This window comes from Cnephaeus nilssonii (assembly GCF_951640355.1).
Source record: "Cnephaeus nilssonii genome assembly, chromosome: 9".
Classification (NCBI taxonomy): Eukaryota; Metazoa; Chordata; class Mammalia; order Chiroptera; family Vespertilionidae; genus Cnephaeus; species Cnephaeus nilssonii.
The window spans coordinates 10,015,884-10,039,440 of NC_137080.1; the positions used below are offsets into that span (position 1 = coordinate 10,015,884).

The 23,557-nt window shown below is 40.1% G+C and overlaps 1 protein-coding gene across 6 annotated transcripts in view; it reads right to left on the bottom strand.

Annotated features, from left to right (window-relative positions):
* The window catches only part of PCMT1 (protein-L-isoaspartate (D-aspartate) O-methyltransferase), a 36,580-nt gene extending 13,534 nt beyond the window's left edge, over window positions 1-23,046 (bottom strand). For 2 of the 6 annotated variants that reach the window (XR_013813935.1, XM_079780063.1), the window contains exons 1-6: window positions 22,798-23,046; window positions 8,149-8,253; window positions 6,936-6,967; window positions 5,280-5,384; window positions 3,193-3,313; window positions 1,277-1,362 (exon numbers count right to left, since the gene is read on the bottom strand). Coding sequence is in view for 3 of the 6 variants with exons in the window: in XM_079780063.1 (XP_079636189.1) it covers window positions 1,277-1,362; window positions 3,193-3,313; window positions 5,280-5,384; window positions 6,936-6,967; window positions 8,149-8,253; window positions 22,798-23,026 (678 nt within the window). In the remaining 3 variants the exon portion in view is untranslated. The remainder of the gene's footprint in view (window positions 1-1,276; window positions 1,363-3,192; window positions 3,314-5,279; window positions 5,385-6,935; window positions 6,968-8,148; window positions 8,254-22,797) is intronic. The other 4 variants (XR_013813936.1, XR_013813937.1, XM_079780064.1 and 1 more) reach the window with 2 other exon arrangements.
* Between the last annotated feature and the right edge of the window lie 511 nt (window positions 23,047-23,557).

A 23,557-nucleotide genomic window follows, 5' to 3' on the forward strand; every position in this document is an offset into this window, starting at 1 on the left:
ATTCAATATATGTCATATGCTAATGATATGCTATCATATCATGAATCTCCCTGTTACATGTATGACACATCTCTTCTAGGGTATAAACTCTTTGAGGGTAAAATGTATGACAAATATTCCTGGTTTCTCCCAGGCACCTAAAAATCTTTCATATTCTGGTTTTTAATAAATGCCAAGTGATTATCAGGTCATGAACTCCAAAGATATTTTCCTAATTCCACTGGTAGACTCGTTCTTTGCTGGATCAAATACTGCTTCAAAAGACAGCCATGAGCTGGGGTTTAGTAGCCTTGATGTTATTTATACAACTACTAGAGGCCCAGTGCACAAAATTCGTGCATGGGGGGTGGGGGCGTTGTCCCTCAGCCGAGCCTGCACCTTCTCCAATCTGGGACATCCCTCTTACAATCCAGGACTTGCCTGCCTGCCTGCCTGCCTGATTGCCCCTAACTGCTTTTGCCTGCCAGCCTGATCACCCCCTATCCACTCCCCTGCCAGCCTAATTGCCCCTAACTGCCCTCCCCTACCAGCCTAGTCACCCATAACTGCCCTCCCCTGCCGGCCTGGTCGCCCCTAACTGTCCTCCCCTGCAGGCCTGGTTGCCCCCAACTGCCCTCCCCTGCTGGCCCAGTCACCCCTAACTGCCCTCCCTTGCCAGCCCGGTCGCTCCTAACTGCCCTCCCCTGCCGGCCTGGTTGCCCCCAACTGCCCTCCTCTGCAGGCCTGGTTCCCCCCAACTGCCCTCCCCTGCTGGCCTGGTCCCCCCAACTGCCCTCCCCTGCTGGCCTGGTCCCCCTCAACTGCCCTCCCCTGCAGGCCTGGGTCCCCCCCAACTGTCCTCCCTGCAGGCCTGGTCGCCCCCAACTGCCCTTCTCTGCTGGCCCGGTCACCCCTAACTGCCCTCCCCTGCAGGCCTGATTGCCCCCAACTGCCCTCCCGTGCAGGCCTGGTCCCTCCCAACTGCCCTCCCTGCTGGCCTGATAGCCCACAACTGCCCTATCCTGCCAGCCATCTTGTGGCGGCAATCTTGTGTCCACATGGGGGCGGCCATCTTTGACCACATGGGGGGAACCACCTTGTGTGTTGGAATGATGGTCAATTTGCATATTACCTCTTTATTATATAGGATTTGCATATGGAAAAAGTATTATCTACTAACTGTAACTAAAATGCATGACATAAAAGTCTATGTTTTTAACATTGTCGACAAGTCATTTATCTATAAATCTTTGAGAGTTTTAGTTGAATAAAGCACACAAACACAGAAACAACTCACTGCCTGGGGCACAACGGGGGCTGCAGCGCCTACGTGAATAGCATCATAAGGGGCTTCTTCAGCATATCCCATTCTTCCATCCCCCACTGAAAGAAAAACATTATGCTTTCAATACCTGTTCAGATAGAACAACTTAGTGTGAAGATTTTACAGCAGGAAAGGATGGTTTTGTTTTTAAACAAACAACTTTTGTTTGTTTTTAAACAAACAATTTTTGTTTGTTTTTGGGTTTTTGTTTCTTTAAATAAATGATGCTGGACAAATGAATATACATATGGAAAAACTATATACTTGTACCCCTACACCTCATACATACACAAAAATCAATGTCAGGAAGATCCAATACCTAAGTGTGAAAAGCTAAAATAACAAAGCTTTTGAAAAATGATATAGAAGAATGTCTTCATGATTTCAGAGTAGCCTTAAGCAGGACACAAGAAGCACTGGAAAAAATTGTTAAGTCTGGCTACATTAAAATTAAGATTTCTATTTATCTAAAAAGTACCAATACGAGAGTGAAAAGGCATGCCACATAGTGGGAGAAGAGATTTCTAATATGCATAAATAGACAAAGAGCTGGTCTCTAGAGGTCCTAACAACTCAAAGAAAAATATAAACAACTCAATATCTGAATAGGCAGTTCCCAAAAATGAAAATCTAAATGGCCAAACATATGAAAAAGTGTTCAACCTCACTGGTTAATAGGACAATACAAAATTAAAATCACAGAGATACTGCTATACACTCACTAAGTAGGCAAAAAAATAAATAAATCTAGTAATGCCAAATGTTGGTAGAGCAATAGAAAACCTGATACATTGCTAGTGGGAATGTAAATTGGTTCAATCACTTTAAAATACAGTTTTGCAATATCTATGGGAACCCTGTAAACATACCATAACACTCCTACAGAAATGAGTGCTGTATAATGAGTGTGTATATTTTTATATATATATATAAAAATCTGGACTTAGGTATACATGTGGTCACAGCAGCATTGTGAATATCCCCAAGTTAGAAAAAACTAAAATACACATCTACAGTAGAATTAACAAATTTTGGTGATGTTCTTAAAATGTAATGCTGGACAGTAATAAAAATGAACTGTATGCAAAAAGATAGGTGAATCTTACATACATAATACTGAATGAAAGAAGTCATTCATCATAGAATGTATACTGCATGATTCCATTTGTATAAAGTTCAAAATTAAAAGAAACATTTCTTTTCTTTTTGATATACAATTAGGTAGCAAATGCATGGAAGTAATAATATTGGTTACCACTAGGGAGAAGGAAGGGAGTTATAGTGAGGAAAAAAGGAAGTTGAGGATATCCAAGGTACAAATAATGTTCCATTTCGTGATTAGTGTGGCGATTAAACAAATATTTATTAAGCTTCACATTTATGCTTTATACATTTTAAATGTTTTTTATTTTTCACATTACAAAATGTGCTCCTATGTAAATATGTCCATTGTATATTGCTGAATGGAAAAAAGCAAACTATAGGTCAATATGTATAGTATGAGTTAAAGAAAACTGTGTGTGCAATTTACTCATACATATATTTATATGTCTAGAAAACTTAAAAGGGAAAAGGAGGGATTTTTTTTTATCTTACACATCTCTGCACTGTTTACATTTTTTTATAATGAACATTTGTTACTTTGGCATTACTTCTTAAAAAGCAATGAAGAACTCAACATGGCACTTTCTGAAACAGTTAACAGTCATGTCACCCATGGTCAAGGTAGAACTAGCATAACATTTTCAAGTAACTGTTTTTCTTACTTAGTACTTTGAAGTAAATGTTTTAAAAATGCATTAATTAGCTCTGTTATTTAGTTTGCATTGGGAACATCTGAAAATAAACATTCTGCAGAGAGGCAATTTTTTAAGTTTTCTGATACTCACCAACCAGTTGCACTCTCCCTGAAGACAAAAGTGTTGGATCGTCCTTTCTGACATTATTTATTGAGTCGTCTACTAACTCTTTAATGTGGTCAATTCCTACGACTTTTCCACTAGCTCCAACCTGGAAATGAGAATAATTCAATAGCTCACTGGTCTAAATTTGTCATCCTAAATGTCATTAAATTGCTTCCTAATGTAAAGTTATATTGTGCAATGAGAAATGAAGACAATTCGGTTTATTATAAATTATTTAGCTATTACAACCTTCTCAACTATAACTCACAAATGAATAATTATATTTCAGTAATTAAAAAGCTAGAATAAATTTAAATTATAATACTAAGAAAAATGCTATCATTCTTCAATTTATTATCTTTAAATCCTACACCATGATGGAGGACTTAACTGTCAGAATTAAATAGTAGTTAATGCAATCATTTTTACTCATAATAAATCTAGAAGTGTGACTTTAAATATTAAAATTACAGCTCTGGCCAGGTGGCTCAGTTGGTTGGAGAGTTGTCCCATATACCGAAAAGGTTAGTGGGTTCAATCCCCTGTCAGGGTGAGTATGGGAGGCAACTGATTGATGTTTCTCTCTCTCTTCCTTTCTCTAAAATCAATAAACATATCCTCCTGTGAGGATTAAAATATATACATATTAAAATATATATAAATGTTACATGACATTTTATAGGGATTTAAGTAATTTTAATAGGGATTTTTATACCTGATTCTACTGCCATTTTGTGGAAAGTATAAAATACATAAAAAATTATAAAAAGGCCCCAATATAAACATTATAAAAATTTTTTAACATAATAAAGACTGATGTTGGACTACCTGGGTTCACATCTAAGTTTCATTATTTACAAGTGTATAACCTTGGCAAGTGATTCTATGAATCAGGTTCCTCAACTTTGTAAAATGAGAAGTAAAAGATACATACCTCATAAATGATGTGAGGATTGAATAAGAGAATACAAGAAAAGCATTTAGAACACTGACTAGCACGTCCTAAATGTGCAAAAATCATTAACTTAAATTACCATCATTGTTAAAAAGGAAACACAAAAATTTAATGATTTAAAAAAGTAAGTTTTCCTCTGAAACCATAAATATGTCAAATATAGAAAATATCTCATTAAATATTTCTAAGCTTTAAAAAAAAATAGTCCCTTACATCCCATTGGTGATGCTTAACTTCTACAAAATAAGTTAAAAATACTGAACTATCTGAATCCTTATTATGTACAAGACACTGTTCTGGATGCTTAAGATATGCCAAGGAGAAAAATCAGACAAAACTCCCAGCTCCCTGGAACTTACATGCTAGTGGTCTGCTGATTATACATTTACAGGAAGTTAAATGGATTCTAGTCCAAGATGGATCCATAAATCCCAACTTAACTAAACCAGAAACTTCCAATCTGGCCTCTAGGGACAAGATTTCCATAATTAACTTGATTTGATTATCTGAGTGCAGATGAACCCTTCCTCAAGGTGTGTGAATGGACCTCCAGACTTACACTCTGGTGGTCATTTACCAGATAAGCCTCTGGTGAATAATGAAGTCTAATAAACAAGGCATTTTTCTAAGAGGACTTTTCTTACTGTAAAGGAATCTCTACCCTCATTCCTAATAAACCTGTAGGAGTGTTTATTTTCTGCCAGATGAAAACTTGGAAGAATGTAGTCTGGGAACTACTGGTTACCATACCATCTTTGACCACAAGAGAAGAGCTGGTCTGATAATGAAGCCAACATGTGGAGAAAAGGAAAGCCAAACCAAGAACCACAGAGAAAATCACTGTCAACAACAATATCTGATCTGAATCCAGCCACACAAGAAGCCATGATATAAACCAAATAAATTCCCTTTTAGCTCTGCCAATTTAGATACTGTTCTGTCTCTTGCAACAACAATAAAACAATCCTAGTGATATATATTCCAACTGCTTTCTCGGTAGAATTTCTTTTAAAAAAACCTTCAGAAACTGGTAATGAAAAAAATATACAGTAAAACCATAAGTAGGACATGTAGAACTATGCTTCTGTTGGGGCCAGAAGAAAAAATAAAGTCTTACCATACGTGCAAAACATGCAGAAAGGATTCCACTTCCAGATCCTACATCAAGAGCTTTAGCTCCTTCATGCAGTTGATCAAATAAAAGTTCTAGTGCATATGCATGCTGCCAAAAGAAAACAAAGCAAATATTCACTTTTTTTCAAAAATATAAAGTATATGCCCTAGCTGGTTTGGCTCAGTGGATAGATCGTCGGCTAGGATTGAAGGGTCCCAGGATTGATTCCGGTCAAGGACACATGCCCAGTTTGTGGGCTTGATCCCCACTGGGGGGCATGCAGGAGGCAGATGATCAATAATTCTCTCTCATCACTGATGTTTCTCTCTCTCTCTCTCTCCCTTCCTCTCTGAGATCAATTATATATATATATATATATATATATATATATATATATATATATATATATATATATATGAATATAAAGTATATATACCATGGCATATGAATAAAGTTGCCAACTTCATACCAATGTTACTACTATGTCATCTATCAAGACAACGAAAACATATAGTACTTATATCTACACAGGAATTACTTAAGAAAATTCTCACTGTTTGATTAAATTCTTCCATCTATTTAAAATGTTTCAGTAACTTTTTATCTCCAGTGTGTGAATTTTAAAATGTAATTACTTCAAAGTCAAAAGTTACAAAATGACTGATAGTGAAATCTCTATCACAGCCCTGTTTCAACCATTCCCATCCCCATCCCCATCCCCATCCCCAACCAGTTTCACTCCCTAAAGACAACCAATATTACCAGTTAAGATAATATAAAGGAATATTGTTGGGTATGATGTGGAATTGTAGCTGTGCTTTTAAAGTTTTTCATATTCACACTAAAGTATCTAGGGGTGAAATATTATGTTTAAAATGGTTCAGCAAAAAGAAATCATATAGATTCTTTTGCAAAGATTCTTGTCTAAAGAGTGAAAGAAGCTCTAGCCAGTTTAGCTCGGTGGATAGAACATTGGCCTGTGGTCCCAGGTTCGATCCCAGTCAAGGGCACATGCTCAGGTTGCAGGCTCGATCCCCAGTGGGGGACGTGTAGGAGACAACTGATCAATGATTCTCATCATTGATGTTTCTATCTCTCTCTCTCCCTCTTCCTTCCTCTCTAAAATCAATAAAAATATATTTTAAAAAAAGAGTGAAAACAACCAGTACTATGAAAGAGTTCTAGATTAAATGCCATAAGTACTGGATTCTACTGGTTCTGAATTTATTAGGCCCATGACATTGGAAATTATTTTTAGCTCATTGTTCCTCAGTTTTCATATCATTAATATGGAGAGAAAAACAGTTGTTCTTATCCTGCCTTCTCCACAGAAGTATCATTGTGAATAAAAGTCATGATGCATTAAAAAAGTACTTTATAAATTCTAAAGGATTTACAAATGAAATGTATACTGTTTACATTAAGAAAAAGTCAACCATTATAGCACAATGACTTGTTGCTGTTAATATTTAAGGTACTTCATAGTCATTTATAAAGATAAAAGTAACAATTAATTGATCTTTTACTTCTATTTAGTGTTATTTGGTAAACTCTTAGGAAATCTGGTATATAACTGTCAACCAGTGGCTTCACTCTGCTCTTTTGCTTGATTAGAGAATGAAATGACTTGGTTAGTCAAAATGACCAAAGTTAGCTTACCATGTGTGGAGCACTGATTGTTGCTTGGAAACCTGCAAAAAAAGAGGAGAACTACTGATACGTTCGGCTGTACAATCATACCAAATACTCCATGTAATTCCTTTTCTAACATCCGTAAGTTACTTTTCAGAATAATTTTCATTTTTATGATCACAAGAAAACAAAACTTTTATTTTGTACTTTGTCACGCAGCAGTTAAAATTAGGAAATCCAATCATGCCAAATGCTAGTACAACAGGCCCACTATTTTTAAAGATTTCTTCTCCTGGCTAAGAAAGGAAGAATTGCAGTAAGTTGAGTCGGTAAGTTTATAACTTGTTTTCTCTTCAGACTTATAAAAATAAAATAAGCTTCTATATATAATAGGTATGCAAAATCTTTGCAAAATTAAACTGCTTCATATTTCTGGCAACTTAAAAATAAACTAGAGCCACCAGCAAAGTGGCTTAAGAGACTAAGAAACTATTTCAATTTACTCTTATACCATCACCTGATGTAAATCCACACAATCTTTTCTTAGTTTTCAGCTTTCAATTTGTTTCTTCCGGGACTGCGTTCTCAAAATGTATTTACCTGCTTCTGCCTCTGAAGCAATTTTCACTGAGCGGTGGTAGCAGGTGCCTTCGGGTTCAGAAGCCCCCAGGATCTTCTCTGCTGCTGACTGTCATAGTGCTTCAAAAGAAGAAAGCATGGCAGCTGGCCGACAGAATCCTGAGGCACTTCTAAGCCTCAAAGGCGCCCACTGCCAAGGCTCAGCAGTTCAGCAAAAAACCTGCTTCAGGAGAAGGAATTAAATATGGAACTTTCTAAAATCAAGCACAAGTCAAAAAATCCAGGGAAAGTGAAGCAGAGAAGTCAATGATAACTTAAGTACACTTATCTTTAGTATTAATTTTTAGAATTGATGCTAATGGGAAAAACAACCTTAGTCAACATTAAGGTCCCTAAAGACAACTCAGCACTCACCTTAATTGCATAAATTTTAATTAAAAGTATATTTTCAGAAAAATTGTTTTTAAAATTCTCTACATATATTATATAGTATTTGGGAAAATAGAAGAGATGCTTCATAAACATATAATACTTTATTATAAAGGCATAAAATTCAAACCAGCAAGGCAATAATAAATACCTGTGTCCTAGTCTATTTTTACTTACAAAAATTAAAGAGTAAATGAGTAAAAACTGACATTTTCAGAAATTCAAAGCTTACCTATTGATTGTGGAGAATCCATATAAGGGTTACATTTTGCATAGTGGGCACGGTCCGTAGCCAGCATTACTTCAAATACTTTATCTGTCTTGATGATTCCATTTTCTGAAATGAATGAGGCAAATATTTAAAGCTGGAAATAAGATGATCAGATGTGCCCAGCTGGTGTGGATCAGTGGTTGAGCGTTGACCTATGAACCAGGAAGTCACGGTTCAATTCTAGGTCAAGGCATATGCCCAGGTTGCACTTAGTGTGCAGGAGAAAGGTTACCAATGATTCTCTCTCATCATTGATGTTTCTATTGCTCTCTCCCTCTCCCTTCCTCTCTGAAATCAATAAAAATATATTTTAAAAAAAGATGATCAGATGTATTTTAGAATAATTATTTTGGCTGTACTGTAGAGGCTGAATTGGAAGAGAACAAGATTGGAAGTTATTGCAATGGTCCAGTAATCAATGACAACAGTAAAATTGTAGAAGGATTTGAGTCATATTTGGAAGGTAATAGGGTGGGCAAAGGTAGGTTTCCAATTGTTATATGGAAAATAATCAAGAAATAATAATATAAGAATAAACTGTTTCCTGTACTCACAACTGTAAACCTTCTTTTACCCCACCATACACACACACACACACACACACACACACACACACACACACCACACCTGACTGACTAGATTTGGAAAAGGGGGAGGGGGAAGTGGTTTAGATGCTGTCATATATTGATTTGAGAAATCCGGGAGAAGGACCAGAGTTAAGGAGGAAAAGGATAACTGATTTATACAGTTAGGGGCCATGGACCACACAAATGGAGATATTCAATGGTCAGCTGAACACATGGATCTGTGGCTCAGGAAGGAGATCTAGGAGAGATATAGATTTCTAATTATATAGACGGCAACTGAAGCAATGGAAGTGAACTAAAGTGGCCAGAAGAGATCACACAGAGAAGAAAAACGAATGTAAACATTTAAGAGAAATGCAAAGAAGTGAAGCCTTCAAAGATTATGACAAGGAGCAACCACAGAGGTGGATGAAAATCAAGCAGATAAACTACAGAATCCAAGAGAAACAAAATTTTCAGAAAGTAAAGCAAGGTTAATAATATATATTTGTCTCCCCACCTATCAATTCTTTAAGGTTAAATATATAGTATGTTAAACTTCAATAACCCTCATGGTAGCGTGCACATAGTTAACTTTTCAATAAAGCCCTTATTAGCTCAATATGTTTATTGACTATCTGGTACACACCAGACACAGACATGCTTAGGATTATCTATACTAATAAAATGGTAATATGCTAATTAGACCGGATGTCTTCTGGACATCCTTCTGGACAAAGCTATGGTGGCAGGGGCCAAGGCAGTGGTGGTTAGAGGCGATCAGGCTGGCAGGGGAGAGCAATTAGGGGCAATCAGGCAGGCAAACGGTTAGGAGCCAGAGGTCCCAGATTGCCAAAGGGTGCAGGTGAGGCTGAGGAACCCCCTCCCCGTGCACGAATTTTGTGCACTGGGCCTCTAGTAAGAATAAATAACATAGCATCATTCCTGTACTCACAGATCTAAAATCTGTAATCTTGATTTTAATAATCCAGAAATAATTTTTTAACCAAAACAGGTTTTGCTGAAAACCACTAAATTTAAAAATTTTAATGGGTGAATGATATGGTATGGAATTATACTTTAGAAAAGTTGTTTAAAAAAAATTAGTGGGACTAAAGGTGGCAACCAGGAGAAACATTATTTCTGGGGGACAATCTGGTAAGCAGGGAAAGGATGTTGCCTCTTGAAGTGGTAATGAAATGAAAGAAACAAGAAAATTAAGGATCCCGCAGAAACCAAAGAGCAAGATCCACCAACTCCTTCCCTTTTCCCACTACTACTTTCAATATCATCCATCAGTCATTAAAGAAACTGCAAGTCACCATACTAACAAAAGTTGCTCTTGAATTGTAAAAATAGGAAAAAGAAAAAACTCCTTTCAAATCTATGGGAAACAAAAGGCAAATAAAAATATTTCAGCTGATTTAACAGAATCTAATATTTAAAACTATGTTCTAAGAAAACTTAGCAGAGAGTAAAAGTATTACCAGAAACAACACCAAGACATCCACCAATAAAACTATCAGACTTTAAAGGCAAGAAAAAAATATCTTCAGAACTTCAAAGCAAAAGATTAAATTACCTAATAGGGGTAAAAGAAAAAATTTAGGCAGTCAGGTTTCTTAAGGTTTCAACCACCAACATACAAAGAAAAACAAGAATGAAGCTGCATTTTCAAGAAATTTAAGGAAAGTACAAGTCCACAATAAAAAGGAGCAAATGACTGATACATCCAACAACATGGATGAAACTCAAGAGCACTAATCTCAGTGAAAGAAGCCAGATAAGACTATACATTATTTGATTCCAATTATATCAAATTCTATAAAAGTCAAAACTCAAGTGGCAGAAGGCCAACCTGTGGTTGCTAGGTATTGGGGGCGAAAAGAGATTATCTGCAAAGGGGCATGAGGGAACTTGGTGAGTGAAAGAAATTTTCTATATTAAATATCAGCAAATGTCTGTAAAGGTCCAAATGGTAAATATTTTAGGCTTTGCAGGCCAGATAGTCTTCACTGCAACTACTCAACTCTGCCACAGTACTGTAAGAACAGCACAGACTAATGAAAGGACACGGCTGTGTTAAAATAATCTTTAATTCCAAAAAGAGACAGCAGGCCAATTTGGCTTGTGGGTTGTAGTTTGCTGACCCTTTGTCCTATAACCATTAGGGTGGTAGTTAAGACTATATTTGTTCGTCAAATTTTTAATATTGTAACCTTAAAATGTGGCGAATTTTCATATAAATTCTACCTCAATAAAGCTGATTTTTAAATAATGTAAGCCAAGGATTTCATACCCAGCCAAGCTGTCCTTCAAATATCAAGGTTATAGAAAGAAAAACATTTTGCATGTGCAAGAACTCAGGGAATGCTGTACACACAAGCCTTTTCTAGGGAATATTCTAGAAGATGTGTGCCATCTAATCAACAGATAACCGGAGATACAGGAGCAAAGGACACATATGCAATTGTACAGTAAAAACTAAAATAAGGGGGGAGACCTGGGTAAAATAATAATACTTAAAAGTTACATGTTCAGATGAAGTAGAAAGAATGCAATGAAAAACAATGGGAGGCCCTGGCCAGTTTTCTCAGTGGTTAGAGTGTCGGCCCGCAGACCATAGAGTGGCGGGTTCACTTTCGGGTTTGGATTGCAGGTTCCCCAGGCCTAGTGGGGATGGGTGTGGGAGGCAACCAATCGATGTGTCTCTCTCCCGTCAATGTTTTGTTCTCTCTCTAGAAATCAATGGAAAAAACATCCTCAGGTAAGGATTAAAAAAACAATCAACAATGGAAGGAGAAAAAAGGGTAAAAGTAGAATTAGATCACTGTCATATAGGTAATGGAAGGAATCAAAGGCTGCCATTTACTATTGATTGACCAGACAGTAAACAAGAAAAAGGAGGTTAAAGAGATACTATAAAAGGTATAAATACAAGGCCTCCAAATAACAGAGATTTTTAAAAATTTATAAACAATGTAGGCACACCAAATAGAGAAACATTGTAAACAAACATATCATCTCTTCATTTTAAAATACTATAAGTTTTGGATAAAGTAACTCAAATAGAAAATATTTCTACACTAATGAGCTTAAGCAAGCTACCTGAAAGGTTACTAAAATAAAACAGTGAGCCCTGACTGGTTTGGCTCAGTGGATAAGAGCGTTGGTATGCGGACCGCAGGGTCCCAGGTTCGATTCTGATCAAGGGCACATGCCTGGGTTGCGGGCTCGGTCCAACGTGCAGGAGGCAGCCGATCAATGATTCTCTCTTATCATTGATGTTTCTATCTCTCTCTCCCTCCCTCTCTGAAATCAATAAAAAAAAAAATATATATTTTAAAAGAGTACTACACTGATTGAGTTATAAAATGAAATATATTTAAAACAAACAAACAAACAAAAACTGTGAGCCCTAGCTGGTTTGGCTCAGTGAATAGAGCGTCAGCCTGTGGACTGAAGGGTGCCGGGTTTGATTCCTGTCAAGGGCACATGCCCAGGTTGCAGGCTTGACCCCCAGTGAGGGGCATGCAGAAGGCAGCCAATCAATGGTTCTCTCTCATCATTGATGTTTCTATCTCTCTCTCCCTCTCTGAAATCAATACAAATATGACACACACAAAAAAGAAACTAAGTTGTTCAAAATAACAGAGCAAATAAGGGGCATGGCCATTCAAAATGAGATATTAGGTTCTTACTGACCACTTCACTGTTCTGCTACTGACATATTCAAATAGCTTAGTGACTTCTACTAATTCATTTCCCAAAATAATTCTTGAGTGGCTCATTAGCCCTGAATGCAATTCAAATTCCAGAGAGGTGATTCATAGACTTTCCAGGTCATAGAGGCCTTAGAAGCCATCAAGTCTAACTTCATAAATCAATACCAGGATCTCTACTTGAAGAGTTCCACTGATGTGATACAGCCCTTCAGACCACTCTAATTATCAGAACACTTTCCTGCATTAAGATGAAATCTCCCTCTTTATAACTCACTTTCATGAACTAGTGCTACTCTCTCTTTCTGAAGTCACAAAGAATATATTGAATTTTCTATCCAGCCAATGTTTTTTACACATCTAAAGACATAGCAGGATCACTTCAAGCCCTGTCTTTTTCATGTTAAGCAGCCTCACTCAATAATTCCAATTATCCATCAGTTTTTAAAACTATCATCATATTCACTTTTTCAATCTTCTCTAGATGGGTACTTGAAGTGTGACATCTAAAATCAAACATATTGCTCCACACATATTCTAAAAATAAAAGTAAATTAAATATATTAATTCCCTTAAGCTAGTTAATATATTTCTACCAAATTCATGTGAGTTTCTTTGGCTGCTCCCTTAATCTATAGAGGAATATAGAATTTACTAAAAACCCTAAATGGTTTTTAAACGCATGTCACAAGTCATTTATGAAAAAGTTTGAACACATTATGGCTCAGAATAAGCTTCAGTAGACCATTATCAGGTGTTTTCCAAAAATTTCACCACAGTGTTATTATTTATTTTTGCCCACAATTCCATATTTTGAAAGATGCCTAAACCAAGCTATATTTACTAAGTTATTAAATAATTTTCCCATTTTTGGTAATCTGACATATACAACTGCCAATACCCTGAAATATTTCTGGCAAACAGCAAAGTAATTTAATGTTTCACTCTGCATGTATAGCCTTAATTATGAGGAAACATGCAATTACTATTAGGCTTTCTGAAATAGTGAACAGCTTTAGAACCATACATACCCAATCTTCCTGCACCCTAGAGATCAAGGACTCTAATTAAATAATTGTAACAATGGCTACTGTTGGCCCAAATATGTGATTGATCCAGATGAGAAGTTAGTAAGATTCAAAAGGAGAATGCAATTGAATGCAAGCTATAAGCCATATAATCCCATATAATAAAATCTTAATATGCAAATAGACCAAACAGCAGAACAACTGGTCACTATGATGTGCACTGACCACCAAGGGGCAGACGCTTAACACAGGAGCACCACTCAGCCAGAAGTCAGGTTCATGGCTGGTGGTGAGTGCAGCAGCGCTAAGGAGCAGCAAGCCGAGCAGTAAGGAGCAGCAAGTGTGCGGGCGGTAAGGAGTGAGGGGTCTCAGACTGCGAGAGGGCGCAGGCCAGGCTGAGGGGACAACTCCCCTCACCCCAGTGCACGAATTTCATACACAGGGCCTCTAGTAAAAATCCTAAAAAAATTAGAGCCACATTAAGAAGGTATCTGTTTCTCTTACTTGAGGGGCGAGAAAGGGTACAGAAGAAGATTAATTCCAAGAAAAAACAAAAACACTACACAAGAGTCATAATTTAGATATGAAGAAAATTAAAAATGGCACAATTTCAAGCAACTGAAGAAGTGTAAAAAAGGGGGAAAATTTTGACTATTCCTCTTCAACAGTAAATGAATCTGTGATATTAGACAATAGCAGGGAATAAACGCATAGCACATTATATAGCTCAACAAAGTGTTAACATAGTCATATAAAAAATTATGGTTATTGCTTTTCAACATTTAAAAATCAACAAAGTACAAAAGATTTACTGCTCAGAACAAAATGTAAATGTTAACTTTGACCATGTTAAAGCTGCTAATGAGTTGGAAAATGAGATGAGCGATCCCTAATATCCTTTCTACAAAGTGGAAGGGTTAAGAAGCAGTGTCAGTTTATAAATGACGCAACAAGAAACCGAGGTTAAAGTATATTACTCAGTTACAAAGGTAACCACAAAAAGAGGACAAAAAATATGATGTTAACTACATGAGGAAAGAATGGGCTGATCGGGTAAAATACTCATCATCTTAGCAGGCGGTCAGTAAAATGATGTCTAAAGTTGACAAAACAAAGCAGATTAAGCATATGATTTCAAGACATGAAGATAATTACAAGAACCAAAAACACAGTTAACAATGGTTCACTCTAGACAATGAGTCAGGGGGGTGGAAAGGAACACAGCATGTAACCATTATTATTCACCATAAGCCCTTCTGTATTGTCTTTTAACCATATTACTTAACTAAAAGTCTTCTAAATTCTCCTAATCTTATCACAGATAGTATGTAGTTATATAGATGTATTACAGGGTGCGTATGCGCACGTGTGTGTGTTCTCCATTTAGCAAAATGTAGGTGTGGCAGGGACTTTTCTTTCACAGTAGAACTTTAATTGGGTGCATTATCTACTTATGTGTTGCCTTATAATTAATTAAGTTCTTGCCAAGGGACCATATGCAGAAGTTATGTATACGACTTCCATATCATGCCCTTCAAAGAAATGGGAAATTTTCTCATTTTTCTCCCCCCCAGCTGGAACATGGAAATGATAGAGGTAAACCATCTTCAACCTTGCAGTTGAGGGAAAGACTTTAGGAAATGCAACAAGACAGAAGGCGCCCAGGTCCTCAACACCATGGAACCACCAGATTAGCCCTGAACTGCTTACACTTGGATTGTTACAGGAGACAGAAATTGATTTTGTTCAAGCTACTGTTATAAGTTTTTATTGATTTTTAGAGAGAGAGAGAGAGAGGCAGTGTGTGGGGTGGGGGTGGGGGGAATGAAACATCGATTTGTTGTTCCACTTATTTATGCATTCATTGGTTGACTCTTGTAAGTGCCCTGGTGGGGGATTGAACTCATAACCTTGGCATATTGAGATGATGCTCTAACCAACTGAGCTACTCAGCCAGGGAGATCTTGTTTTTATTCATCTTTCTTAAATATATGTATAGTTCAGCCCTGGCTGATGTGGCTCAGTTGGTTGGGCATCATCCCATGTACCAAAGGGTCACCAGTTCGATTCTCAATCAGGGCACACACCTAGGCTGTGGTTTTGATGCTCAGTTGGGGCATGTACGGAAGTCAACCGATCATTGTTTCACTCTCACTCCTTTACCCTCTAAAAATCAATGAAACAGCCGAAACCGGTTTGGCTCAGTGGATAGAGCGTCGGTCTATGGACTAAAAGGTCCCAGGTTCGATTCCGGTCAAGGGCATGTACATTGGTTGCGGGCACATCCCCGGTGGGGGGTGTGCAGGAGGCAGCTGGTCGATTTATCTCTCTCTTCGATGTTTCTAGCTCTCAATCCCTCTCTTTCTCTCTGTGAAAAATCAATAAAAATATATTCTAAAAAAAAAATAAATGAAACATATCCTCAGGCGAGGATATTTTTTTTTAAGTTAAAATGAGGTCTAAATGAGGCCCCAATTTCTGAAAACAGTCCCTTAGAATTTTATTAGCTGGCTACAGTTGGCCCTTGGATGCACATGATAAAACTAACAGAATATTCTCTTTTCCATAGTTATGCTACTAGTAGCTAGTACATGATACTCTAACTAGAATTTTAAATTACAATTTATTTTATTTTCAGAAATAGATACAAATTATAATTCTTACATATTCAAATACCTACTAAAGATATCCACTTAAATGTCTTATAAGTATCTCAAACGGAACATTCCCCAAAATAAACTGCTTTCCCACACTTTCTTGCACCTCCCCGCTACATAGACAGACAGACAGACAGACACACACACACACACACACACACACACACACACACACTCTCCCTGCTGCCCACTTATTTATTATTTCCAACTCAGAAAATGGCTAATCACTCTAAGTTGCCCAGGCCTGAAACCCTGGTGTCATATCCTTGACTCCAATCTTTCTCCCACACCCCAAATCCAAATCTAGCACTTGCTATTTTCTCTGCCTGGAATGCCCAGTTCCCAGCTCTATGTGCATGGCTTGAATTTCTTCCCCTCCACCAAATCTTTGCTCAAATGACACTGTAGTGAGGCTTCCTCCCCTACAACTGCAAGCCTAATATGCCACACTCCCTATTCTCCTTCCCTTTATCACTTATCATGTGACATATATTTTACTTGTCTGCTCCATTAGAAGTAAGCTACGAGAGAGAATTGATGTCTGATTTGTTCATTGTTGCATCCCTAGTGCCTGACATACAGTAAGACAGTCAAACAGTTGGCTGAATGACAGAATCTAATACATTACAGTATATGCACAAAGTGACATAATCAAGGTGTAAAGGAAATAAAGTAGAAATAACTGACGTGTTAGAGCAGTGGATTGAAATTTTTTACGTAAAAGAACAATTGTTAGCATTGTTTTAAGTGGCTAGTACAGCATTTGAAGTCTGTTAGTTACGAGTTAACCTTCCCATCCGAATTTTTCTGGGAGCTGGAAGGCAAGGGCTGCAGAGCTGCAGGGAGAAGGAAGGGTAGGCTGCTCCAGGCTGGTCTTTGCTGAAGCTTTGGGGGCTTACAGGGAAAAAACAAGGACTCTGAGGTGTGCTACTATGAGCCTCACCTTTGGGTGTATTTGTGTGTGTCGGAGGGTGGGGGGGAGTGTTACTGTCTTTCACTCAGAGTTGGGAGAGAGGGTAAATGAGAATATGTAAAGTACTTAACTGTTTTCTAGTTTGGGCTTAAAATATGTGAGTGACCCTTGACTTTCTAATCTAACGGGAAATTCAGTTGGCTCTATTTTTCAACACGTATCCAAGTTAATCATTCTTTGTCTCCCCTTGGCTATTACTTCTACAGAAGCAAGTTCTGGGTTATTGATTGCAGGTGTGTCCAATTTGATCTCTTGGCTTGTACTCCTGGCCCCTGACCACCACCTGCATTTTAGTCTGTTTTCCAGATTGCAGCCTCAGTATGTGTTTTAGGTTGAAAATCAGCTCTCACTGTTCTCAGCTTAAAACCTACAGGAACTCCCAAGACTCAAAGTAAAAGCTTAAAGTTCCTGAAATGGCCTACCTGGGCCTTTGATAAGTCTCAGGGATTCTCAGACTCCATCTATACTTTCCCTCTACCCTCAGCTGTACCCTCTCTACTTGCTTTTCTCCTGCAAGGTTACCTTGGTGCTCCAGGAAATTCTACCCTAGTTGTTCCTGCCCCAGGGCCTCTATGACAACTGTTCTCTACCTGGAATATGTGTCCAAAACTACTGAAGTGCTCAAGTGTCAACAATTTCTTGACAAACATCACCTACCCTGACTACCTTATTTTAAATTGCAACCTTCTAGCCCTTGCAAACACTTCTGATACTCCCCTGATTTTTGTCTGGTGTGTATTCCTGGCACATGGTAGATGCTCCAATGGATGATTCAGCAACGCAAATGCAATCAATCAAGAAGCAATGATGTGAAGGGAGTTATGGGAAATAAAAAGGACCCTAGAAATGTTGTCTTTGTACAAAGTGATGTGGTTTACAAAACAGAAATGCAAAACAAGTGGGGCTGTGACTGTTCTGAGAAGCCTGGGTTTAATAATCAGACCTTAATGGGACTGTGGTTAAGAGCAGGTGTGACAACTTCAAGTTCACCCCTAGAGCAGTGGTCGGCAAACTCATTAGTCAACAGAGCCAAATATCAACAGTACAACAATTGAAATTTCTTTTGAGAGCCGAAAACCGACTTCTGCGCATGGGCCACGAAGTTTCGATCGCACTGTACGTGCGCGCCCACACATGGTATTTTGTGGAAGAGCCACACTCAAGGGGCCAAAGAGCTGCATGTGGCTCTCGAGCCGCAGTTTGCCGACCACTGCTTTAGAGCATTTATTTGATGGACATACTAATTTGGATGTAAAACTAAAGCACCAACCTCTAGCTCTTGCAAGCTTGTAACCATTATGCAGGTGTGTTGGACTTAACACTGTTCAAAATGAGACACTAAAGCAAACTTGGGTAAAATGTTCCCAAACCCTTGGAGAATGCTAGGCTCTATGGAAGTTAGATGTTGGGGGCTTAAGAAGCTTGGGGTGAGATGGAGATGATGAGTGTGGTAAAAATCATAAGTATGTCTACAAACAACATGATTGGCAGGCAGTTGCCGGGGTTCAAAGGAGAGGGCAGGGGGCACCATCGCTCAGCTGTAAGGACTTAGTAACACCTGGCTGGAGTCAGCTGTGCCTAGCTGCGGTTCCAGCACTTTCTCTTGGGTTTTCCTACTCCCCACACATACCTTCATTAATATAATCCCTAACAGAGGATACCCTGGGTCTTCAGTGGGGACGCTGAAAAGTCTCTGCCCCAGTGATTCACTGCTCTGCATGTCAGCCCAGGGTGGGGGGAAAAAGAGTTAACCTCCCACAACCATTCTGGCTTGGAGACCTGCTTTAGGAGACCACCCCTCTCTCTCAACCTCATCCAGTCCTGCCCCCTTCTCTTTTCCTCATTTTTATCATAGCTTGAAATTATCCCCATAAAAATAGAAAACAAACTAACATAAACATTAAATTGTCACATTCTCTAAATTAAACACGCTTACAGCTGTTTTACATCAATTTGTTTCATGAGCACATTTTTAGCCCATAATTATAAAATAACTATATTTTTCATTTCTACAGACTTGCACTGTCTAGTATGGTAACCATTAACATGTGACTACTTGTTAATTGAAATAACACAACAATCCAGTTCTTCAGTTGTACTGACCGCATTTCAAATACTCAATGCCACATGTAGCTAGTGGCTACAGTACTGAACAGAAGAGAAACAGTCATGACAGAGAACTCAATTGGGCAGGACTGCTGTAGACGTTTTTTAAAATTTTATTTTATTCAAGTATACAACTTTGATTCAACTGAAACACTGGCGGAGTTTAACCTTGTAATTTTCCGTTCTCTACACGCAAATTGTCCACGCCAGAAAGTCTCAAAATGTGGTCAGTCCCCGACCAGCAGCCGCATTGCTTAGGAACTCGTTACAAATACAGTTGACCCTACAGCAGCGCGGCGGTTAGGCGCACTGATACCGCCCCCTGCCCCACCCCCACCCCTGGCTGAAAATCTGTACATAACTTTTGATTCCCCCAAAACGTAAGTACAGTTGTCCCTCAGTATCGTCAGGGGATTAATTCCAGAAACCCCTTCAGATACCAAAACCCGCGGATGTTTTGCTTAATTGAGTGCCTTATATAAAATGACGGAAAATAATGCACACAGTCAGCCCTCCGCATCCTCGGATTCACAACCACGGATGGGAAATACTGCTTTCAATCAGGGATACGAAGGGCTGCTTGTATATTTGCTGGGGGAAAAAATCCATTTATAAGTCGACCCAATTCAGTTCAAACCCGTGTTGTTCAAGGGTCAACTGTACAAATTCTTGGGAGCCTCGGCAATGTGCCTTAATTGGTTTTGAATGAGCTCTCCGGTGACCCAGGAGACTGAGAAGCATGCTTAGGTTCTAGACCCCTGTTCTAAGTTACTTCAGAGCAGCTGCCATCACAACAGTAATGATGAGATATGCCATTACAGTCTAAAATGACCTATAAGTGGTATGTCAACTATGAACTCATACACAATCATGTTTCTGGTACATCTTATGAAAGAAAAACTCAGCATTTTCAATGATCATATTAAGACAAAACCAATCATGAACTTCATTTCTTTAAAAAAATCAACACTGTACTTTGCTTCCTCTTCCAGTTTGCCGATCCCTTTTCACTTTCTATTAATAGAATCACATTTTAGTCTTTTTCTAAAAATTTAATTAGAATACACAACAGTGGAATAACCAGGAAAAAGGGAGACATTTTCAAATTTTATGCGATTTGAAATTTTTGCATGAGCAACTATTACTTTTATGACAAACTAATATGAAAAAAGAAAATCCACTAGCTAGAATTACTTCAGCAAGAAGCTGAAACTAAAGTTACACAAGTGTTACAAAAAGGCTAAGCTATTACAGTACTCTAATTTTCTCTTACCATAGACCTAATATAAAACTAAATCTTTGCAACATTTAATTTGTATATTAAATATTTCTTACCAAATTTGCTGATAGAAAAACATCTTCAGAAATTTCAACTAAGAATTGCAATGCAATACATTAAAGTGATTATAAAACCACTGGGAAAAGATCTAGTCTTGGCTTACTGCAAATGTGGCCCAAAAAGGAGAGACATTAAAAGCCTGATTGATTACAAATTTCTGCCACAGCCAAGTGTCTACTAAGATAACTAACCAGTGGAAAATTACTTAAACACAATTTGCATATAGAAGGTTTCAGGTGTATACATTGCAAGAGCAAGCAGATCATTTTAAGAAATTTTACAAAAACATTTACAATATATTGAACTTATGTGCATGGGGAACTTAAATCACACTTAATACTGCCTCAGCATGTAAATGTCCACTTTCAATCAAATATTCTTCCATAAAGTGAATACTGACAATGCTTGGCAGAGTTTTAAAATCTAAACATTCTCCATTACTAAACACTAAGGCCACAATTTCCAAGTTTTAAATACTCTTTTTTAAAAAGTCAAATGGCTACCCAGCCGGTGTGGCCCGGTGGTTGAGGATTCACCCATAAACCAGGAGGTCACTGTTTCAATTCCCCGTCAGGGCACATGTCAGGGTTGCAGGCTCCATCCCCAGTAGGAGATGTGCAGGAGGCAGCCAATCCATGTTTCTCTCCCACTGATGTTTCTATCTCTCCCTCTCCCTCTCCCTCCCTCTCTCTCTAGGAATCAATAAAAACATTTTTTTAAACGTCAAATGGCTAATATTAATTACTAACCGTGTGCCAGATAGTGTTATTTCTCTCACTCATCCTGGTATTCCCAGCACAAAACCAAGCATATAATGTACATTTAATTGGAATTTGTGAAAAAAAAAGAAATGAGTATTAAGTTCTTTGAGTAGATTCAGATATATATTTTTAAGTTCTTTGAGTGGATTCAGATATATATTATTAAAAGTCCCAGAGGTTACAAATTGAATTGGGAAACGTGACGAATACATAATAAGCTAAATAACCTATGGCAATTAAAAATACCACAAATCAGGATATGATTACTTGCAAAGTTAGTGGCAAAGAGAGTGAAATAAATTCTAGAGTGAGAGTCCTCCATCCAGATCTCCCCACCAGACGGCGACACTGTATTTCTTCTTGTTGTTGTTGTTTTTTAACGTTAACTTTTTACTTCTCTCTTTAAAAAAAAATACTTTTATTTATTTCAGAGAGGAAGAAAGAGGAAGAGAGAGAATCATGATGGGCTGCTTCCTGCACGCCCCAGACTGGGGATCAAGCCCACAACCCCGGCAGGTGCTGCGAACGGAATCGATCCCTGACCTCCAGGTTCATAGGTCGACGCTCAACCACTGAGCCAAGGCAACGCTATATTTAAAAAAAGAAAGTGACACAGCGCCCGTCCCACCCTAAAATCACCACCAGAGGAAGGAATACAGTAACTAAAGAGAATGACATAAAGAAAACTTCCACACAAGGCTTTCAAAGCAGATGGCAGTCCTGAAAGAAGTTAGAACATCCCCCCCCACACAATGGTCTCCAGAAACCCCAGGACCTCTAAAGGCTCCTGAAATACCGGTCTCTCGGGAACAGCATCCCCCGATTCGTTCCTCCTCGGTCCCCCACGAAGCTGTCCCCTGGACAGCCGCCCCGGGAATTTCTCCCAGCACCCGCAATGACAGTCCTCTCCTCCTCCTCCCCTCCCTCCCCGGGCCGGTATCAGACCGCGGCATCTCCCTCCAGAGGAAAAAACGGAGGGCGGGGCAGGAAGGGTAGGAGAGAGCTCGCAGCGAGGTCGGTCATGGAGGAGGAAGACGAGAAGACGCGAGGGGCCAGGGTGGGGTTCCCTCAGTCTCTGGGAGGCCCAGCTAACATCCCCCCGCCCTACGTGCACGCCCCTCGCCCGCCAAACCCCAACAAGCAGCGGGTGGACTCGAGTGACAGCCCCACCACCTGCACCGCGCCCCCTCCCCCCGGCTTCCGGGGAGACGCTGGCCCGAGCCCCGCCGGCAGCGGCTGGGAGCTCTCTCTCCCTCTCCTTCCAGTCCACGTCGCCGATGAGTGACAGGTCCCGGGGGACGCGATCGCAAGCGCACGCCGTTCGGGGACGACTGGTGCCACCCTGCGCGGAAGCCCTCCAGCGGGCAAGGCGGGGGACACCTTCCCGACGGCCCGGGGGAACCGGGTCGAGGCCTGGCCTGCCCCAGCGGCCCCACACCCGGCGGGGGTGGCACTTACTGCGAAGGTTGTGGATTAGCTCCGAGTGGCTGGCGCCGCCGGATTTCCAGGCCATCGCTAGGCACACCCGGAGCAGGTACAGGACCACCTTCAGCGCGGCGACGGTGCCCAGCAGCTTCCCCAAGAGTGAGACCACCTCCCACACGGTCACCGCCCCGCTCGCGTCCCCGCTGTTGCCGCCGCTGTGAGTGCCGTCGCCACCGCTGCCGCCACTGCGCGCTCCCGGCATGCCCCGCGACACGCATGCGCTCTGTGATGCAGCGCGGTCCGGGGTGCGGCTGGGTGGGGCCGCGGGCGGGGGTGGCCTGGAGCAGCGCGGCCCGCGCGGGTCGGGCTGCGGCGGCTCCCGGGGACCCGAGGCTGGGCGAGGCAGGGTCAGCGCGGCCGCCGCTGCGGTGTGTCCCTGGATGGGGCCTCGGGCTGCATGCCGCCTCCCTGCGGGGTGTGCCCCGCGGCCAGGCAGGGTGGGCCCCGGCGCGTGCCTGGCTGCGGCTCCGCTCACCCCGCGCGCGGTGGCGGGATGGCGGGGCCGGTCTGGTTCCTCCGCTGCTGGTGGCTCTGCGGTCGCCGGTGGGTCAGCTGTTGCGAGCCGCGGGTCTGCTCCTATAGCTGTTCAGATTGTTGGATGGTGGGCTTTCTCCATCCTGCCTCACCCAACCCTGTGGACTGATGTTTAGGTTGATTTCGAGTCCGAGTTCCCTGCGGTGGAGCCTGAATAATCTTCATAGAAGCACCGGAGAGCAAAGGCTCCCTTTAACCC